The sequence below is a fragment of the Oncorhynchus masou genome, chromosome 27, assembly GCF_036934945.1.
Source record: "Oncorhynchus masou masou isolate Uvic2021 chromosome 27, UVic_Omas_1.1, whole genome shotgun sequence".
NCBI classification, from domain to species: Eukaryota; Metazoa; Chordata; class Actinopteri; order Salmoniformes; family Salmonidae; genus Oncorhynchus; species Oncorhynchus masou.
The window spans coordinates 37094704-37114306 of record NC_088238.1 but is presented as its reverse complement, the minus strand read 5'-3'; the positions used below and the strand labels follow the sequence as shown (position 1 = coordinate 37114306).

The window sequence follows — 19603 nt, the reverse complement described above, 5'->3', positions numbered from 1 at the left end:
GAGCAGGCTTTCCAAACATACTTGTGATTTGATCCAATCGACAGATATTTTTTAAGTAAGCTAATGATCCTCTGTGGCTATGTCATGCTACCGGTTGAATATTTTGAATGATTTGATTTAGACAGGAGTAATTATTTACTTTTTGGCGAAACAATTTACTGCCAACTATATGTAGCCCATGCATCTGATGCTGTCTGCACAAAAGTAGTATGAGAAGCCATAATCGTTTGGTCCATACACCATCAGAAACATGGTCTACACATACTGAGACAGAGGTGCGGTCTCGGTCAAACAAATTATCAATATTTAAATATCCTCTAGAACAGGCAAAGAGGTAAGGTTGGGCAGGCCAGGCCCCATGAGACCCGCCCATAACGCCCTGCACACCACACACATACCTCTGGGGTCTGGGAAACTCCTTTCATGGCTAGGCATTCAGTCAACCATTCAGACCTTCAGTCAGCAAACCAGTCAGGGATATTGATGAGCTTGCTGCTTGTTGTGCTTTCATTGAGGCAGTGATTTCTGAAGCTATCACAATTCTGTCAGTGGCAGTGAAATCCGCATGGTTGGTGGAGGCGAGGATGGGAGGGAGGGAGGGAAGGAAGGAGAGAGAGAGAGAGAGAGAGAGAGAGAGAGAGAGAGAGAGAGAGAGAGAGAGAGAGAGAGAGAGAGAGAGAGAGAGAGAGAGAGAGGGTGGTGCCTCCTCAGAGAAGATCATAGTGCAGAGAGTAACAACACGAGCAGGGTGAGACTCGCACTTGGAAGAGAAAGGAGAATACCAACCTTCACCTCTCTGAAAGGAACAGCTGGGTTTGATTTATGAAACGGAAATAAACAGATTAAATGATTGAAGGAGTCATATCATAGAAAACAATCGCTATTTGCTGTCAAGGAGATATACCTAGATATAAGCTACCGAGAGAGGTTGGCTATTGGTGAGCAGGGTTGTTGGTTAACGGTAGGTTTATAGAGCACGAGCGCTGAAATAAGCCGAAGAGGGAGCGTTTTCAGAACCTTGGATAGAGCACGCGAGCGAGCGGGACCATGGCTCCAATGGTGACGAAAGAAATGCAGTTTGGTAAGTAGCTGGGATGGGAAAAAGGTCTTATTTGAGTGGGAGCAGCCAATAGTTGGTGGGAGAACTCGGGAAGCCCCTGTGTCTGTTATTTTGGTTGGTAATATTCAGTTGCATCACAAATGGTACCCTATTCACTATTTATTAAATGTATTTATCCTTTATTTATTTAGTAGATCATATTGAAAATATCCTGTCATGTCCGAATGCACTGGGGTTGCCTACCCAGTTTGTGCTCTGACACTAAGCTAAGAATATCGATTTGTGTTTCTAACTAACCAAGCACCCCAGTCACTCATCTGATTAGATTACTATTTGAGATTAGTGATAGTTAATTAATCATTAATCAGTTAGATAAATCAATAAGCATGTGAATCACTTTGTCTTCAAATCGCCATGACATCTAAATGTTTATGTCAAAAAGGCATTTTCTCTATTCATATTCAGTACATGTCATGACTCTATATGGGCCTTGATTAGTCAGTCATGTATTGGAGGAGTCACAGATTGTCATATAATAACAGTACAGTGTGATGTCTCTGGCACCCTATTCCCTATATAGTGCAATAATTTTGACCAGTGTCCGTATGGAATAAGGTGCCATTTGTGACACGACCCGAGATTGTGTTGTTATGCTGTCTCTGACTCAGACAGTGCATCAGTCAGTCAGCCAGTCAGTCATTCAGTCTATTAGTATTAAGCAGTGGGATTCTGACGCAGCTTGTCATTACATTCATCTACAGACCTAGTAAGACAAAGGAAGCTTCCGCTCATTCACACACACACACAGAGACACACACTCAACAGACAGACAATAGATGAACAGGAGGGAGGGACAGTTACAAAAACATGACAAAATTATTAATTTATCTTTCTCTCACTCCCTCCTCCTTCTCCCCTACTCTCTCTGTCCCCCCCCCCTTCTCCATAGCAGAGGTGCCGGTGAGTGTTGCTGTGGTGAGTGTGTTTGGCCTAGTGTCCTGCATCTCCATCTTCGCCTGGATCTGCTGCCAACGTAAGAACACCAAGTCCCAGGGGACAACACCCTACAAGTTCATGCACATGCTCAAAGGCATCGACATCTACCCAGAGAGCCTCAGCGACAAGAATATGGACAGCAAGATCGACGTCAACGGAAACTGTAATGTCAACAGCACCAATGGTAAACAACAACAACAAGTGGCCTCCAGCCCAGCAGAGGGCAGAACGGCCCTCCACCTCGACCTGGAAAAACAACAAGACCTGAACGACAACTTCACCATCACTACCAAACCTCCACACCCCAACGTCCAGATCCACACCAAGGTCCGCAGCTCCCCAGACTTGGACCTCCCCATGCCCCACCCAGGGTTCAGCCAAACTGGGGTTAGAGACCTGGCCCTGGTCTCCCCCACCAGTGGCAGTCTCTCCAGCCAGGCCACCACCCACACCCAAGGGGACGCGGACCACAACAAACCCCAGGACGGAGGCCCCGATGTCGGCCTTGGGACCCTCCACTTCTCCCTGGAGTACAACTCAGAGAAGAAGGCCTTCGTGGTTCACATTAAGGAGGCCCACGGGCTGACTCCGACCGACGATCAGTCCTTGACTTCTGACCCCTACATCAAGCTGACCCTGCTGCCTGAGAAGAAGCACCGGGTCAAGACCCGCGTCCTGAGGAAGACTCTGGATCCGGTGTTCGACGAGACCTTCAGCTTCTATGGGATCCCAATGGTCCGCATGCAGGAGCTGTCGCTCCACTTCATGGTGCTCAGCTTCGATAGGTTCTCCCGTGATGAGGTTATTGGCGAGATGCTCATCCCATTGGCCGGGATCGACCTGACGGAGGGGCGTGTCCTGATGAGCCGCGAGATCATCAAGAAGAATGTCAGGGTAAGAGATAGTTACTTGGTTCATCATCATCATTATTATAATAGTCATCATCATTATAGTAATTATCATAGTAAGTCATCATCATCCCCATCATCATATTCATCATTCTCAGCTTTTACACCTTCACTACTATAGAGTACAGTAAAACAACCGCTCTCCATTTCTAGCTCTGAGGGAATCATGATTACAATGACGGTGCACTATTAGTGTCTAATAGAAATTCTGCTTGGCATAATAACCCTTAGCATAATATGAATTAAATCCTCTTTGTAGTGAGAGTTTATACCTACAGTAATATGTAATATGATAATGCAGCCTCCTGTCGTTAAATGTTGCAAGGTACTAATGGAATAACACAGTGAGAGTCCCAAATGGCACCCTATTCCCTATAGTGTACTACTTTTGAGAGGACCTATATGGCTCTTGTCAAAAGTGGTGTACTATATAGGGAATAGGGTGCCATTTTGGACGCAGCCCACAGTTTATGAATGTTATAAGATTGCAGGTACCATTGTGTCTTTAGAATCTCTAGATCATTCTTGAATAGATTATTCTAGAATTTATACTGATATTCTATCCTCTATGCTGAGCTGGGCTGTTGCCATCTTTTCCATATGATAGGTGAGGAGTAGTACTACGGTGAAGGGAGAGTTGTAGGATCTATTGAATTGTATTGTACTGTGTACTGTGTACATTGGCGAGGGAGCGAGAGAGTGAGGCATATGTCTTGTGTAGTGTTGTGTGCCAAGCTTCTAGACTCTTCTACGCTGCTGGTAAACCTGACTTCTCTCTGCTGCTGCTCTGCTGCTTAGTAAAGGGACTGAGAAAAGGGCTTGCTTGTATTGTTGTTTCTTGGTTTTATGTTCTCCCTTTTTTCGAATGTTTACAAATGCATGAAGAGTTTATGTCCAAAATGCTATATCCACCAATTTTTCACATTTGTGTTTTTTCATCATAATTGTTTGTTTATGGGTACTTTCATGATTGTGTAACATATTATTGTTCTCAGATTTCTTTTTATAATAGATTTTAGATGTGTATGAAAATGTTTTTTTGTTGCTAAATGCTATATACAGTAACATTGTTTAGCTGTAATGGAATGTTTGTATCCTGTATAGTTGACTGTGATATGTGATTTTCTCACATTTATATCTAAAGATGAATGCACTCACTGTAAGCCGCTTGTCACGTCCTGACCATAGACCATAGCCTGTATTTTCTATGGTAGAGTAGGTCAGGGTGTGACTAGGGGTGTTTAGTCTAGTTTATTATTTCTATGTGGGGTTCTAGGTTTATTTTTCTCTGTTGGTGTTTGTGTATGATTCCCAATTAGAGGCAGCTGGTAATCATTGTCTCTAATTGGGGATCATACTTAAGTTGCATTTATTCCACCTGTGGGTTATGGGATATTGTTTATGTTTAGTTGCTGGTTAGCACTGCATTGTCGTCACGGTTCGTTTATTCTTTATTTTGTTTTGTATTTGCTTAAAGTTTCACTTTCATTAAAATATGTGGAACTCAACATACGCTGTGCCTTGGTCCGACCACTATTATTACAAACATTGTGACAGAATATCCCATCAACAACGGACCAAGCCGCGTGCCCGTTAGGTAATGGCATCCTGGTCTTTGGCCGAGATAAGGGAGAGAACATCCTGGACTTGGGACGACATAGTGGCAGGAGAGAAGACCCTGCCGTGGATGCAGGCCGAGGCAGCGAAGGAGGATCAACGACGACTCTGGGGTTCGCAACCACGATGCAAGCACAAGAGGCAGCCCCCCCCAAAATAATTTGGGTGGCAAACGGTGTGGTTGGCAGAACCAGGTTTCAGACCAGAGCCAACTCCACGCACTTGCTTCAAGGAGTTTGTGACCGTTCAGACACCATGTTATGCGGTGATACGCACTGTGTCTTCAGTGCACATCCACAGCCCGGTGCGCTCTGTGCCAGCTCACCGCACTTGCCATGCGAAAGTGAGCATCAAGCCAGGACGGGTTGTGCCGGCTCAGTGCTCCTGGTCTCCAGTACGCCTCCTCGGACCATGATATCCTGCGCCGGTTCTACGCACAGTGTTTCCAGTGCGCCTTCACAGCCCAGTGCGTCCTGTGCCAGCGCCCCGCACTTGCCGGGATAAAGTGAGCATCCAGCCAGGACGGGTTGTGCCAGCTCTACACTCTAGACCTCCAGTCCCCCTCCACAGTCCAGTACCTCCTGTGCCTCCTCCCTGCACTCGTTCTGAGATGCATGTCATCAGCCCGGTGCCAACTGTACCGGTCCATGCATCAGGCCTCCAGTGCGACTCCACAGTCCAGTACGTCCTGTGCCTCCTCCCTGCACTCGCCCTGAGGTGCGTGTAACAAGCCCGGTACCACCAGTACAGGGCCCACGCACCAGGCTGCCTGCGACAAGCCCCAGCCCGGAGCCTCTGGCGACAGTTCCCAGTCCGGAGCCTCCGGCGACTGTTCCACGGTCCGGAGCCTCCGGCGACACGGTCCGGAGCCTCCTGCGACGGTCCACGGTCTGGAGCCTCCTGCGACAGTCCACGGTCCGGAACCTCCTGCGACGGTCCACGGTCCGGAACCTCCTGCGACGGTCCACGGTCCGGAACCTTTGGTGGGGAGTACTGTCACATCCTGACCATAGAAAGCCTGTAATTTCTATGGTAGAGTAAGTCAGGGCGTGACTAGGGGTGTTTAGTCTAGTTTATTATTTCTATGTGGTGTTTGTGTATGATTCCCAATCAGAGGCAGCTGGTAATCGTTGTCTCTAATTGGGGATCATACTTAAGTTAAATTTTTTCCACCTGTGGGTTATGGAATATTGTTTATGTTTAGTTGCTGGTTAGCACTGCATTGTCGTCACGGTTCGTTTATTCTTTATTTAGTTTTGTATTTGCTTAAAGTTTCACTTTCATTAAAATATGTGGAACTCAACATACGCTGCGCCTTGGTCCGACCATTATTATTACGAACATCGTGACACCGCTCTGGATAAGAGCATCTGCTAAATAATTAAAATGCCAAATGTAAATGTTTTACTTACAAATCTCATGTTACTGTATTGATTTATTTAAAACATATTTAAAACAAACATACTGATGCCACAAATGTATCATTTCCAATAAATAAAATACATAAAAAATATAGTTATTTGTAACATTTGACTGTGTGTAACCTAGTATTACTAATTTCTCTGAAAGTGAGGCTTTACAGTGACTTCGGAAAGTATTCAACCCCTTTACATTTTCTACATTTTGTTACTTTACAGCCTTATTCTAAAATTGATTAAAATATACAGTACCAGTCAAGTTTGGACACACCTACTCATTCCAGGGTTTTTCTTTATTTATTTTATATTTTCTACATTGCTATGAAATAGCACATATGGAATCATGTAGTAACCAAAAAAGTGTTAAACAAATCAAAGCATATTTGAGATTCTTCAAAGTAGCCACACTTCGCCTTGATGACAGATTTGCAATCTCTTGGCATTCACTCAACCAGCTTCATGAGGTAGTCACCTAGAATGCTGTCTTACCAACAACGGCAACGATGAGACAGCCTATAGGGAGTAGGTCAGAGACCTGGTCATGTAGTGCAAGGACAACAACCTCTTCTTCAATGTGATCAAGACAAAAGAGATGATTGTGGACTACAGGAAAATGAGGATCGAGCACGCCCCCGTTCTCATCGACGGGGCTGTAGTGGAACAGGTTGAGAGATTCAAGTTCCTTGGTGTCCACATCACCAACAAACTACCATGGTCCAAACACACTAAGACAGTTGTGAAGAGGGCACGACAAAGCCTATTCCCCCTCAGGAGACTGAAAAGATTTGGCATGGGTCCTCAGAACCTTAAAAGCTTCTACAGCTGCACCATCTGGTTGCATCAATGCCTGGTATGGCAATTATTCGGCCTCCGACCACAAGGCACTACACAGGGTAGTGTGTAAGGCCCAGTACATCACTGGAGCCAAGCTTCCTGCCATCCAGGATGGATGTCAGGAGAAGGCCCAAAAATTGTCAAAGACTCCAGCCACCCGAGTCATAGAGTGTTCTCTCTGCTACCACATGGCAAGAGGTACCGGAGAGGCAAATCGAGGTCAAAAGGCTTCTTAACAGCTTCCACCCCCAAGCCATTACACTCCTGAACAGCTAATCAAAGGGCTACCCAGACCCCTCTTTTACACTGCTGCTATGCTCTGTTTATAATCTATTCATAGTCACTTTAACTCTACCTACATGTACTGCTGCGGTTGAATTATTTGTTACTTTTATTTTCTATTTTTACTTATCTATTTTTTTCTTAACACTCAAGCATTCACTGTAATGTCTAAAACTTGCATTTGGCGCATGTGACAAATAACATTTTATTTCATTTTAATTAACAGGTTTGCTTTGTTAAAAGTTAAATAGTGGAATTTCTTTCCTTCTTAATGCGTTTGAGCCAATCAGTTGTGTTGTGACAAGGTGGGGTGGTATACAGAAGATAGCCCTATTTGTTAAAGACCAAGTCCATATTATGGCAAGAACAGCTCAAATAAGCAAAGAGAAACGACGGCCCATCATTACTTCACAACATGAAGGTCAGTGAATCTGGAAAATGTTAAGATCTTCGAAAGTTTCTTAAAGTGCAGTCGCAAAAATCATCAAGCGCTATGATTGATACTGGCTCTGAAACTGGCTCTGATGAGGACCGCCACAGGAAACAAAGACCCAGAGTCACCTCTGCTGCAGAGGTGAGTTAACAGCCTCTGAAATTGGCAATTAACTGCACCTCAAATTGCACCACAGAGTTCAAGTAACAGACACATCTCAACATCAACTGTTCAGAGTAGACTGCGTGAATCAGACCTTCATGTTCGAATTGCTGCAAAGAAACCACTACTAAAGGACAGCAATAATAAGAAGAGACTTGCTTGCACCAAGCAAAGGCAATTAGACTGGTGGAAATCTGTCCTTTGGTCTGATATGTCCAAATTTGAGATTTTGGTTCCAACCGCTGTGTCTTTGTGAGTCGCAGAGTAGGTGAATGGATAATCTGCCATTTGTGGTTCCCACCATGAAGCATGGCACTGTCTGTAATTTATTTATAATTCAAGGTACACTTAATCAGCATGGCTACCACAGCATCCTGCAGCGATAAGCAATCCCATCTGGTTTGTGCTGAATGGGACTATCATTTGTTTTTCAACAGGACAATAACCCAAAACACACCTCCAGTCAGTGTACGGGATATTTGACCAAGGAGAGTGATGGAGTGCTGCATCAAATAACCGGGTCTCCACAATCACCCTACAGTACCTCAACCCAATAGAGAGGATTTGGGATGTGTTGGACCGCAGAGGAAAGGAAAAGCAGCCAACAAGTGCTCAGCATATGTGTGCACACTTTCAAGAATGTTTGAAAAACATTCATCATGAAGCTGGTTGAGAGAATGCCAAGAGTGCAAAGCTGTCATCAAGGTAAAAGGTGGATACTTTGAAGAATCTAAAATATATTTTGATTTCTTTGACACTTTTTTCGTCACGACATGATTCCATATGTGTTATTTCATTGTTTTGATGTCTTCACTATTATTATACAATGTAGAAAATAATGATAATTCAGAAAAACCCTTGAATGAGTAGGTGTGTCCAAACATTTGATTGGTACTGTGTATTTTTTCTCATTAATCTACACACAATACCCCATAATGACAAAGCGAAACAGGTTTTTATTTATTTTTTCTAATTTATTAAATATAAAAAAATGAAATACCTTATTTATATAAGTATTCAGAACCTTTGCTTTGTGAGTCGAAATTGAGTTCAGGTGCATCCTGTTTCTATTGATCATCCTAGAGATGTAAGTACATCTTGACTAGAGGCCACCTGTGGTATATTCAATTGATTGAACATGATTTGGAAATGCACATACCTGTCTATATAAGGTCCCTCAGGGTACCAAAAAATGTCTGCTGCATTGAAGGTCCCCAAGAACACTGTGGACGCCACCATTGTTAAATGGAGAAGTTTGGAACCACCAAGACTCTTCCTTAGATCTGGCTGCCCAGCCAAACTGAGCAATCGGTGGAGAAGGGCTTTGATCAGGGACGTGACCAAGAACCCAATAGTCACTCTGACAGAGCTCTAGAGTTCCTCTGTGGAGATGGGAAAATCTTCCAGAAAGACAATCCCTGCAGCACTCCACCAATCAAACCTTTATGGTAGAGGGAAGCCACTCCTCAGTAAAAGGCACATGACAGCCTGCTTGGAGTTTGCCGAAAGGCACCTAAAGACTCTCAGACCATGAGAAACACGATTCTCTGGTCTGTTGAAACCAAGATGGAACTCTTTGGACTAAATGCCATGCGTCATGTCTGGAGAAAACCTAGCATCATCCCTACGGTGAAGCGTGGTGGTGGCAGCATCATGCTGTGGGGATGTTTTTCAGCGGCAGGGACTGGGAGACTAGTCAGGATCGAGGCAAAGATGAACAGGGCAAAGTACAGAGAGATCCTTGATGAAAACCTGCTCCAGAGCGCTCAGGACCTCAGACTGAGGCAAAGGTTCACCTTCCAACAGGACAATGACCCTAAGCACACAGCCAAGACAACGCAGGAGTGGCTTCGGGACAAGTCTCTAAATGTCCTTGAGTAGCCCAGCCAGAGCCCGGCCTTGAACCCGATCAAACATCTCTGGAGAGACCAGAAAATAGCTGTGCAGCAATGCTCGCAATCCAACCTGACAAATCTTGAGAGGATCTGCAGGGAAGAATGGGAGGAACTCTACAAATACAGGTGTGCCAAGCTTGTAGCTTATTACCCAAGAAGACACAATGCTTTAATCGCTGCAAAAGGTGCTTCAACAAATTGCTGAGTAAAGGGTCGGAATACTCATGTCAATGTGATATTTAAAAAAAAAATTTTTTTTAGATATGTTTTCAAAACTTTCAAAAAAACTTTTTTTGCTTTGTCATTATATAGTGTATTGTGTCCAGATTGATGAGGGTAAAAAAAAACGATTGAATCCATTTTTGAATAAGGCTGTAATGTAACAAAATTTGGAAAAACTCAAAGATTCTGAATACTTTCCGAAGTCACTGTATAGCATTTAGTAAAAATAAATACGTATCTGTCTCTCTGAAATGTAACTATAAAGTGATTCATTTTAAACAAATACATGTATGTCATTGGACAACCCCATACCAGTACTAGATACTGCAAAAACACACCAATCTCATTCATAACTTCTTTAATAAACAATAAACATAGATATATACAGTGAGGCAAAAAAGTATTTAGTCAGCCACCAATTGTGCAAGTTCTCCCACTTAAAAAGATGAGAGAGGCCTGTAATTTGTATATTTTATGAATGTTTATTATGAGTATTTCTGTATTCTTAAATTGGCACTCTGCAATTTCACCGGATGTTGGTAGTGTCCCACCTGCCCATAAGAAGTTTTAACAAACCTCCAAACCAGCTTCAATGCCATACAACACTCCTTATGTGGCCTCCAACTGCTTTTAAATGCTAGTAAAATTAAATACATGCTCTTCAACCGATTGCTGCCCACACCCACCTGTCTGACTAGCATCACTACTCTGGACGGTTCTGACTTAGAATATGTGGACAACTACAAATACCTAGATGTCTGGTTAGACTGTAAACTCTCCTTCCAGACTCACATTAAGCAACTCAAATCCAAAATTCTATCTAAAATTGGCTACCTTTGCGACAAAGCCTCCTTCACTCATGCTGCCGAATGCACTCTTGTAAAACTGACTATTCTATCGATCCTTGACTTAGGCGATGTCATTTACAAAATAGCCTCCAACACCCTACTCAGCAAACTGGATGTAGTCTATCACAGTGCCATCCGTTTTGTCACCAACGCCCCATATACTACCCACCACTGCAACATGTATCCTCTCGTTGGCTGGCCCTTGCTACATATTTGTCGCCAAACCCCCTGGCTCCAGGTCATCTATAAGTCTTTGCTAGGTAAATCCCCGCCTTATCTCAGCTCACTGGTCACCATAGCAACACCCACCCGTAGCACCCGCTCCAGCAGGTATATTCACTGGTCATCCCCAAAGCCAACACTTCCTTTGGCCGTGTTTCCTTCCAGTTCTCTGCTGCCAATGACTGGAACGAATTGCAAAATCACTGAAGCTGGAGACTTACGTCTCCCTCTCTAACTTTAAGCATCAGCTGTCAGAGCAGCTTACCGATCACTGTACCTGTACACAGCCAATCTGTAAATAGCACACCCAACTCATCCCCACATTGTCATTTATCTTCTTTCTCTTTTGCACCCCGGTATCTCTACTTGCACATCATCATCTGCACATCTATCACTCCAGTGTTAATGCTAAATAGATTTTTTTTGCCTCTATAGCCTATTTATTGCCTTACCTCATTAATCAATAATCTTCTACATTTGCCCACAATGTACATAGATTGTTCTATGTGTTATTGACTGTACGTTTGTTTATGTGTAACTCTGTGTTGTTGTTTTTGTAGCACTGCTTTGCTTTATCTTGGCCAGGTCGCAGTTGTAAATGAGAACTTGTTCTCAACTGGCCTACCTGGTTAAATAAAGTTGGAATAAAATAAATAAAAAGTCCGGAGACTGAGATGGCCATTGCAAAATGTTGATTCCTTTTTAAAATGACCTGATCAGTTTTTCACAACAAAACACCAGAAAATTGCCAAAAAGTGTTGTACCACCTCACCTGCATTTACACTATGTTTTGACTATTTTGTTCAACGTATCTTTTGAAAAAAAAAATATTTAAAAAGGAATCAACATTTTGCAATGGCCATCTCAGTCTCCGGACTTGAACCAATTTGAAAATCTGTGGTTTGAATTGAAGCACAGATGAAGGATATCAATGATCTGGAAAGATTTGCTAAAGAGAAATGGTCTAAGATACCTCCCAATGTTTTCTTCTCATAAAACATTTTTGAACAAGGCTCAGTGCCATTATCCTCGCAAGGTAACATATTGAAAACAGGGGTGCCAATAATTTTGACCCCTTATCTTTTTTAGAAAAAGGTATTACTTGTATTAATTAATTTATCTGAGAAATTGTATTGGTATAAAATAATATAATTTTCCCTTTTTTGCCATATATTATAGTAATTTTATTTTTTTTGCTTATCTTTATCAAGGGTGCCAATCATTTTGGAACTGACTGCATATATCTCTACTTTATAACTTGGTGTAAATATCACAGTTCATCATCATAATGTCAGTGAAAACGCAATCTTCCTTGTCACTAGTCAGTACCTTGCTCGGGTCTCGAAGTTTTGATATTATGGTGGGGAATTTCTCTCTCCATCTGTCCTCCTTCCACCTCTCTCTCTCCCCCTCCCTCTCTCCATCTCTGTTTATAGAGGAGTGCAGGTCGAGGGGAGCTGCTGTTGTCTCTGAGTTACCAGTCTACCACCAGTACTCTAACAGTCGTGGTGCTGAAGGCTCGCCACCTGCTGAAGACCGACAACCACAGCCCCTCAGGTACATACAGACCCCCCCCCCCCTCCCCCACACAAACGCAAATGTAAGTATGTACACAAGCATGCACACACACGCGCACGTGCACACACACACAAATCATGTATACAAACGTCCTCATTGAAATAATGCTTAATTCCTCCTGAAAAGGGATGAAATTAAAAGCTATTTTATCATGTATACTTGCATGCCTTTGGTATGTCATAGAATAGAACAAATAAGCTGTGAAAAGAGATTAATTATTGCTTATTCTACAAAGATATTCTAAAATGGCGCAACACGTTTGTTGGTACCCCTTAGCAAAGATAATAAATAATTGGATTATAGTGATATTTCAAACTAATTTGTTGCTTTAAACAGTATCACACGTCTATAATCTTGTAATCAGTCATTCAGCCTATTTAAATGGAGAAAAGCAGTCGTTGTGCTGTTTGGTATCATTGTGTGCGCCACACTGAACATGGACCAGTGAAAGCAAAGGAGAGATTTGTCTGAGGAGATCAGAAAGAAAATAATAGACAAGCATGGGAAAGGTAAAGGCTACAAGACCATATCCAAGCAGCTTGATGGTCCTGTGATAACAGTTCCAAATATTATTAAGAAGTTTTAGGTACCAACCTCTCTGGGCACGGCCGCAAAATGGACCCCAGATTGAAAAGAAGGATTTTGGGAATGGTAGAAAAAGAACCAAGGATAACTGCCAAATAGATACAAGCTGAACTCCAAGGTGATGCTACGTCAGTTCCTGATTGCACCATCGGTCACTTTTTGAGTGAAAGTGGGCTCAATGGAAGAAGACCCAGGAGGATTCCACTTTTGAAAGAAAAACATAAAAAAGCCAGACTGGAATTTGCTAAAATGCATATTGACAAGCCACAATCCTTCTGGGAGAATGTCCTTTGGACTGATGAGTCAAAACTGGAGCTTTTTGGCAAGTCACATCAGCCCTATGGTCACAGATGAAAAAATTAAGCTTTCAAAGAAAAGAACACCATACCTACAGTGAAACATGGAGGAGGCTCGGTTCTGTTTTGGGTATATTTTGCTACGCCTTGCACAGGGTGTCTTGAATTTGTGCAGGGCACAATGAAATCTCAAGACTATCAAGGCATTCTGGAGCGAAGCGTACTGCCCAGTGTCAGAAAGCTCGGTCTCAGGCGCAGGTCATGGGTCCTCCAAAAGGATAATGACCCAAAACACACAGCTAAAAGTACCCAAGAATGGATATCAACAAAACATAGGACTATTCTGAAGTGGCCTTCTATGAGTCCTGATCTGAATCCTATCGAACATCTATGGAAAGAGCTGAAACTCTGAAAGTCTCATTGAGAGCTACAGAAAACTTTTGAATGCAGTGATTGCCTCTGAAGGTTGTGCAAGAAAATATTAGGTTAAGAGTCCCATAATTTTTGTCCATGCCATTTTCATTTGTTTTATTATTTACAATATTATGTTGGATAAAAAAATATGGAATCAACAATGGTGGATGCCAATTACTTTTGTCAGTTTCAAGTTATTACATAGATAATTGTGCATTCTTAATTTTTTTTGTGGAGGGGTACCAACAAATTTGAGCACATCTGTAAAACTTGGATTGCTGATGTATTGGCCATTGAGAGGCTTTGAAGTCACCGGTTAGTCATATTGGCACTCCCCAACAGGTACAGTCCTCCAGATGAACAAATGGAATTCTGCAATATTTAAATTAAATGTTTCAAGGACAAAATCATACATGTATTACAGTATATACCAGTTAAAAGTTTGGGCACACCTACTCATTCAAGGATATTTCTTTATTTTTACTATTTTCTACATTGTAGAACAATTGTGAAGACATCAAAACTATGAAATAACATATGTGGAATCCTGTTGTAAGCCAAAAAAGTGTTCAACAAATCAAAATATATTTTATATTTGAGATTCTTCAAAGTAGCCACACTTTGCCTTGATGACAGCTTTGCACACTCTTGGCATTCTCTCAACCAGCTTCATGAGGAATGCTTTTTCAATAGTCTTGAAGGAGTTCCCACATATGCTGAAGACTTGTTGGCTGCTTTTCCTTCACTCTTTGGTCCAACTCATCCCAAACCATTTCAATTGAGTTGAGATCGGGTGATTGTGGGGGCCAGGTCATCTGATGCAGCACTTCATCACTCTCCTTGGTCAAATATCCCTTACACAGTCTGGAAGCGTGTTTTGGGTCATTGTTCTTTTGAAAAACAAGTGATCGTCCCACTAAGTGCAAACCAGATGGGATGGCATATCGCTGCAAAATGTTGTGCTAGCCATACTGATTATGTGTGCTTTGAATTCTAAATAAATCACAGACAGTGTCACCAGCAAAGCACCCCCACACCATCACACCTCCTCCTCCAAGCTTCACGGTAGGAACCACACATGCGGAGATCATCCGTTCACCGACTCTGCATCACACAAAGACACGGCGGTTGGAACCAAAAATCTCAAATTTGGATTTATCAGACCAAAGGACAGATTTTCCACTGATGTTTTATCTATTGCTCGTATTTCTTAGTCCAAGCAAGACTCTTCTTCTTATTTGTGTCCTTTAGTAGTGGATTCTTTGCAGCAATCCGACCATGAAGACCTGATTTACGTCTCTTCTGAACAGTTGATGTTGAGATGTGTCTGCTACTTGAACTCTATAAAGCATTTATTTGGGCTGCAATCTGAGGTGTAGTTAACTCTAATCAACTTATCCTTTGCAGCAGAGGTAACTCTGGATCTTCCTTTCCTGTGGCGGTTCTCATGAGAGCCATGGTTTTTGCGAGTGCACTTGAAGAGGCTTTAAAAGTTCTTGAAATGTTCCAGATTGACAGACCTTAATTTCTCTTTGCTTATTTGAGCTGTTCTTGACATAATATGGACTTGGGTCTTTTACCAAATAGGCTATCTTCTGTATACCACCCCTACCTTGTCACAACACAACATATTTTCTCAAACACATTAAGATGGCAAGAAATTCCACAAACAAACTTTTAACAATGAACACCAGTTAATTGAAAAGCATTTCAGGTGAATACCTCATGAAGCTGGTTGAGAGAATGCCAAAGTTGTTCAAAGCTATCATCAAGGCAAAGGTTGTCTACTATGAAGAATCTCAAATATATTTTGATTTGTTTAACACTTTTGGTTACTACATGATTTCATATGTGTTATTTCCTAGTTTTGATGTCTTCACAATTATTATACAATGTAGAAAATAGTAAAAATAAAGAAAAACCCTTCAATAAGTAGATGTGTCCAAACTTTTGACTGGTACTTGACTGGTTTTTGTAGTGGGGACAGTAACATTATTAATAAATATATATATATATATATATATATATATATATATATATATATATATTTTATGTTTATCTCACATAATATAATTATAAAGTATGCATTAAGGTGTCTGTAATATAATACATGTGCCAAGATGGAGGCATGGACTTTTCAACACAACGCCCCCTATCAGTCATCTAGCGTATATATAAATAATTGACACATATATATGAATAGACAAAACCATTGATCACGTGACACCATTCATTCCTATGTGTAGAATCAATCACGCATTTGAAGCCAAGAAAGTCAGTTTTAGCATTCTAAAATGTTATCTCATTGGGGAGATGTATGTAGGAGTCAGAGGAAGCTGGTGGGAGCTATAGGAGGACGGACTCATTGTAATGGCTGGAATGGAATAAATGGAACGGTATCAAACACAAACATATATAAACTATGTTTGACTCCATTCCATTAATTTCATTACAATGAGCCCTTCCGCCAATAGCTCATCCCACTAGCCCCCTCTGGTAGACATAAAATGTGCAGTATGAACTCCTCCAGGAAGTGACGTTATAGGCTATCTCAGTGCTGACCCCTCTCATTGAGTAGCTCAAGTTGAAGCCTAACTTGTGTGTGCGATAATAGATTCTAATTATTCACTTTTACACGGAAACTGACCACGAAGTTTGCCATTATAGTGAATGGTGAATCCTGTTTTCTGCAAACAATGCCTGCAGTACGGCAGTCAGTCTTGAACTTTTTGGCTTCAATGAGAGGGCGCAGTCATTCACACCTGACACCCACATACAAAAATATAAGTATGCACACACGTAAGAACGTACTCATACACACAAGAATGTGCACACACAGATACGTACGCGCACACAGAGACATGCACACACAGACATGCACACACAGACCCAGGATACTAGGAACAAAATGATTCTCTCAGTAATGAGACATTCAGTCCCTTCAGGAGTACTTATGGGCGGAGTTTCCAAATGGCATCCTATTCCCTACATAGTGCACTACATTTGACCAGAGCCTTGTGGGCCCTCGTCAAAATTAGTGGGCTATTTAGGGAGTAGGTTGACATTTGGGACGCAGCCCAAATACTCTTATACAAGTTGTAATGACAGAGACTGAGGTAATGTAATCTTGTAAATCTTGTAATAAAAACACTTTACATAAAACAGAGTCTTAGCCATACCACAGTGTTTGGTCACACTTTCTTTGGATAGTCCGGATAGTACTACCAACAAACTGAGCCAATCAATGCCACACACACGCATGTACATGTATACCACCGTATTGATCCATTGTGCCATTTTCAGAGCTGTGCTTTGAATTCTATTCACTGCCTCTCTCTCTCTCCTTCCTCTCATCCCTTCATACATCCCTCCTTCCTTCCCTCCAGACCCATATGTGAAAGTCAACCTCTTCAAAGGGAAGAAGCGTGTCAGTAAAAAGAAGACCCATGTGAAAAAGTGTTCCCCCAACCCTGTGTTCAACGAGCTGTTTGTGTTCGACGTGGCCTCTCAGGAGGGGCTGAAGGAGACCAGCGTAGAGCTCCTGCTCATGGACTCTGAGTCTCCACCAACCAGGCAGGGGGACTCCTCCCATTCCCCCAATCCCATCTTGGGGCGCCTGATCCTGGGTACGGCTTCTGCCGGCACCCCCGGGGAGCACTGGAGGGAGATCTGCGACCACCCGCGCCGGCAGATTGCCAAGTGGCACATCTTGTCCGAAGACTAGGGTTTTTGTTGAGGCTTCGCCGTCAAGGTTACAGCGGAACTACGGTTATTTGGGGGAGGGGGGGGTGTGTCGACAGCGACGGGCATTGCCTAACAACAGGTAGATTTTAACGTGACCAACACCCAAGAAACTATTGATAAGTGAAAGGGTGGAGGGGTGTTCATTCTAAATGATGTAATTAATCAATCATCAGTTATTCAATCAATTTATCGATCATTGAAATTGTTTGGTTATGGTGACCGAGAAACCCAATCATTCGTCTATGATCCCATAGACTGTCACCACAACGACCCCCGGCAATGCAGCTCTCTATCTCCATGGCAACATCATCTGATCGTCACGGCAACCTTTTGCAGTGCAGAATGTGCTAGTAACTGTCGCTAACTTCTACTATTATTACTATAAACATTACTCCTTTGTACGACAAAAAAACATTTTATTATTACTACTGATGTATAAAGATGTGGATTATCAAAACTTTATTTTATAAATATGCTATCTTTTATTTATCAAATGTTATATTTATTTCGTTTTGTACTCTTCTGAGTGAGTTCCTGAGTATGTTTTGTAAGTAAAAGTGGTATTTCATATCATTACATCCCAGAGGGGCGAGACAAGCCTAAATTAGGTGACAGAAACAAAGCTTGGATTGCATAAAGGACATTGTGCTTGTGTATTTAGGTCAGAAGGGATGAGAGGCATTGTGTATTCTGTCTTTACTGTGAGCACAAAGACAGCTTGAAATGTATATGTACCTTAATATAAAACATGGCAAGTTCTGAGAAAAGCACCTCAATCGGTTGTGTTTTATTTCAATGTTTCACAAAAACATCCTTAAAATACACATACGTTTAACATCATGTACACAAACCATGCACCCTGAACTCCATTTCCCAGTTTGCCTGTGCAGAAAATTATAACGTTTCAGAATCTAATGAATGTTCTAGAATTAAATAAACATTCTAGAATCTAAATGAACATTCTTGAATCTATTGAACATTCTATATAATCTAGTCAATATATTCCCTTCAATTCCACTGGCCTGTCCTTAGAAAACCTTGAAGATGACATCACTCCCTCCCTGAGAGGATGATGTAATCAGTGAGAAGGTAGCTACTCTCAGATGATATCATGGCACTGTAGAATTTAATATCAGCTAAGTGCTGCACGATGAGGTACAGTTGGCACAGCGCCCACACTTGTTCCCTTCCTCCCTCACTCTCTCCCTCATGCTCTGTCTCTATTTTTGACTCTTTGCTATCCATCCTTGCTCTCCTTATCTCACTCTCTCTTTTTCTCACTCACTCTCCAATTAGCGTCATTAGCATCAAGACTATACCATATCTAATACTTCTATTACTGTACATTGTATTTTAGTTTCACTGTTTATACACACTGAATGTTTATTTAAATACTGGATTCTTGACATAGCTCACTCTAATACACTATATATACACAATAGTATGTGGACACCCCTTCAAATTAGTCGATTTGGCTATTTCAGCCACACCAGTTGCTTACAGGTGAACAAAATCAAGCACACAGCCATGCAATCGCCATAGACAAACATTAGCAGTAGAATGGCTTTACTGAAGAGCTCAGTGACTTTCAACGTGGCACCATCATAGGATGGCACCTTTCCAACAGGGTAGTTTGTCAAATTTCTGCACTGCTAGAGCTGCCCCGGTCAACTGCAAGTGCTGTTATTGTGAAGTGGAAATGTTTAGGAGCAACAACGGCTCAGCCACGAAGTGGTAGGCTACACAAGCTCACAGAACAGAGCTCACAAATCGTCTGTCCTCAGTTGCAGAACTCACTACAGAGTTCTAAAATGCCTCTGGAAGCAATCCCGGCACAAGAACTGTTCCCCAGGAGCTTCAAGAAATGGGTTTCCATGGCCGAGCAGCCGCACAGAAACATAAGATCACCATGCCAAGTGTAAGCATGAGTGGTGTAAAGCTCACCTCCATTGGACTGAGTGGAAACACATTTTCAGGAGTGATGAATCACATTTCACCATCTGGCAGTCCGACGGATGAATCTGGGTTTGTCAGTTGCTAGGAGAACACTACCTGCCTGAATGCGTAGTGCCAACTGTAAAGTGTGGTG

The 19603-nt window shown here is 42.2% G+C and overlaps 1 protein-coding gene across 1 annotated transcript; it reads left to right on the top strand.

The window, feature by feature from the left end:
- The first annotated feature begins 741 nt into the window (after positions 1–741).
- Positions 742–17534, top strand: syt4 (synaptotagmin IV). The gene is made up of 4 exons (XM_064939017.1): positions 742–1081; positions 2013–2950; positions 12334–12454; positions 17157–17534. The coding sequence occupies exons 1-4, from the start codon at positions 1048–1050 to the stop codon at positions 17492–17494; spliced, it is 1431 nt and encodes a 476-aa protein (XP_064795089.1). The 5' UTR covers positions 742–1047; the 3' UTR covers positions 17495–17534.
- Positions 17535–19603: the final 2069 nt, after the last annotated feature.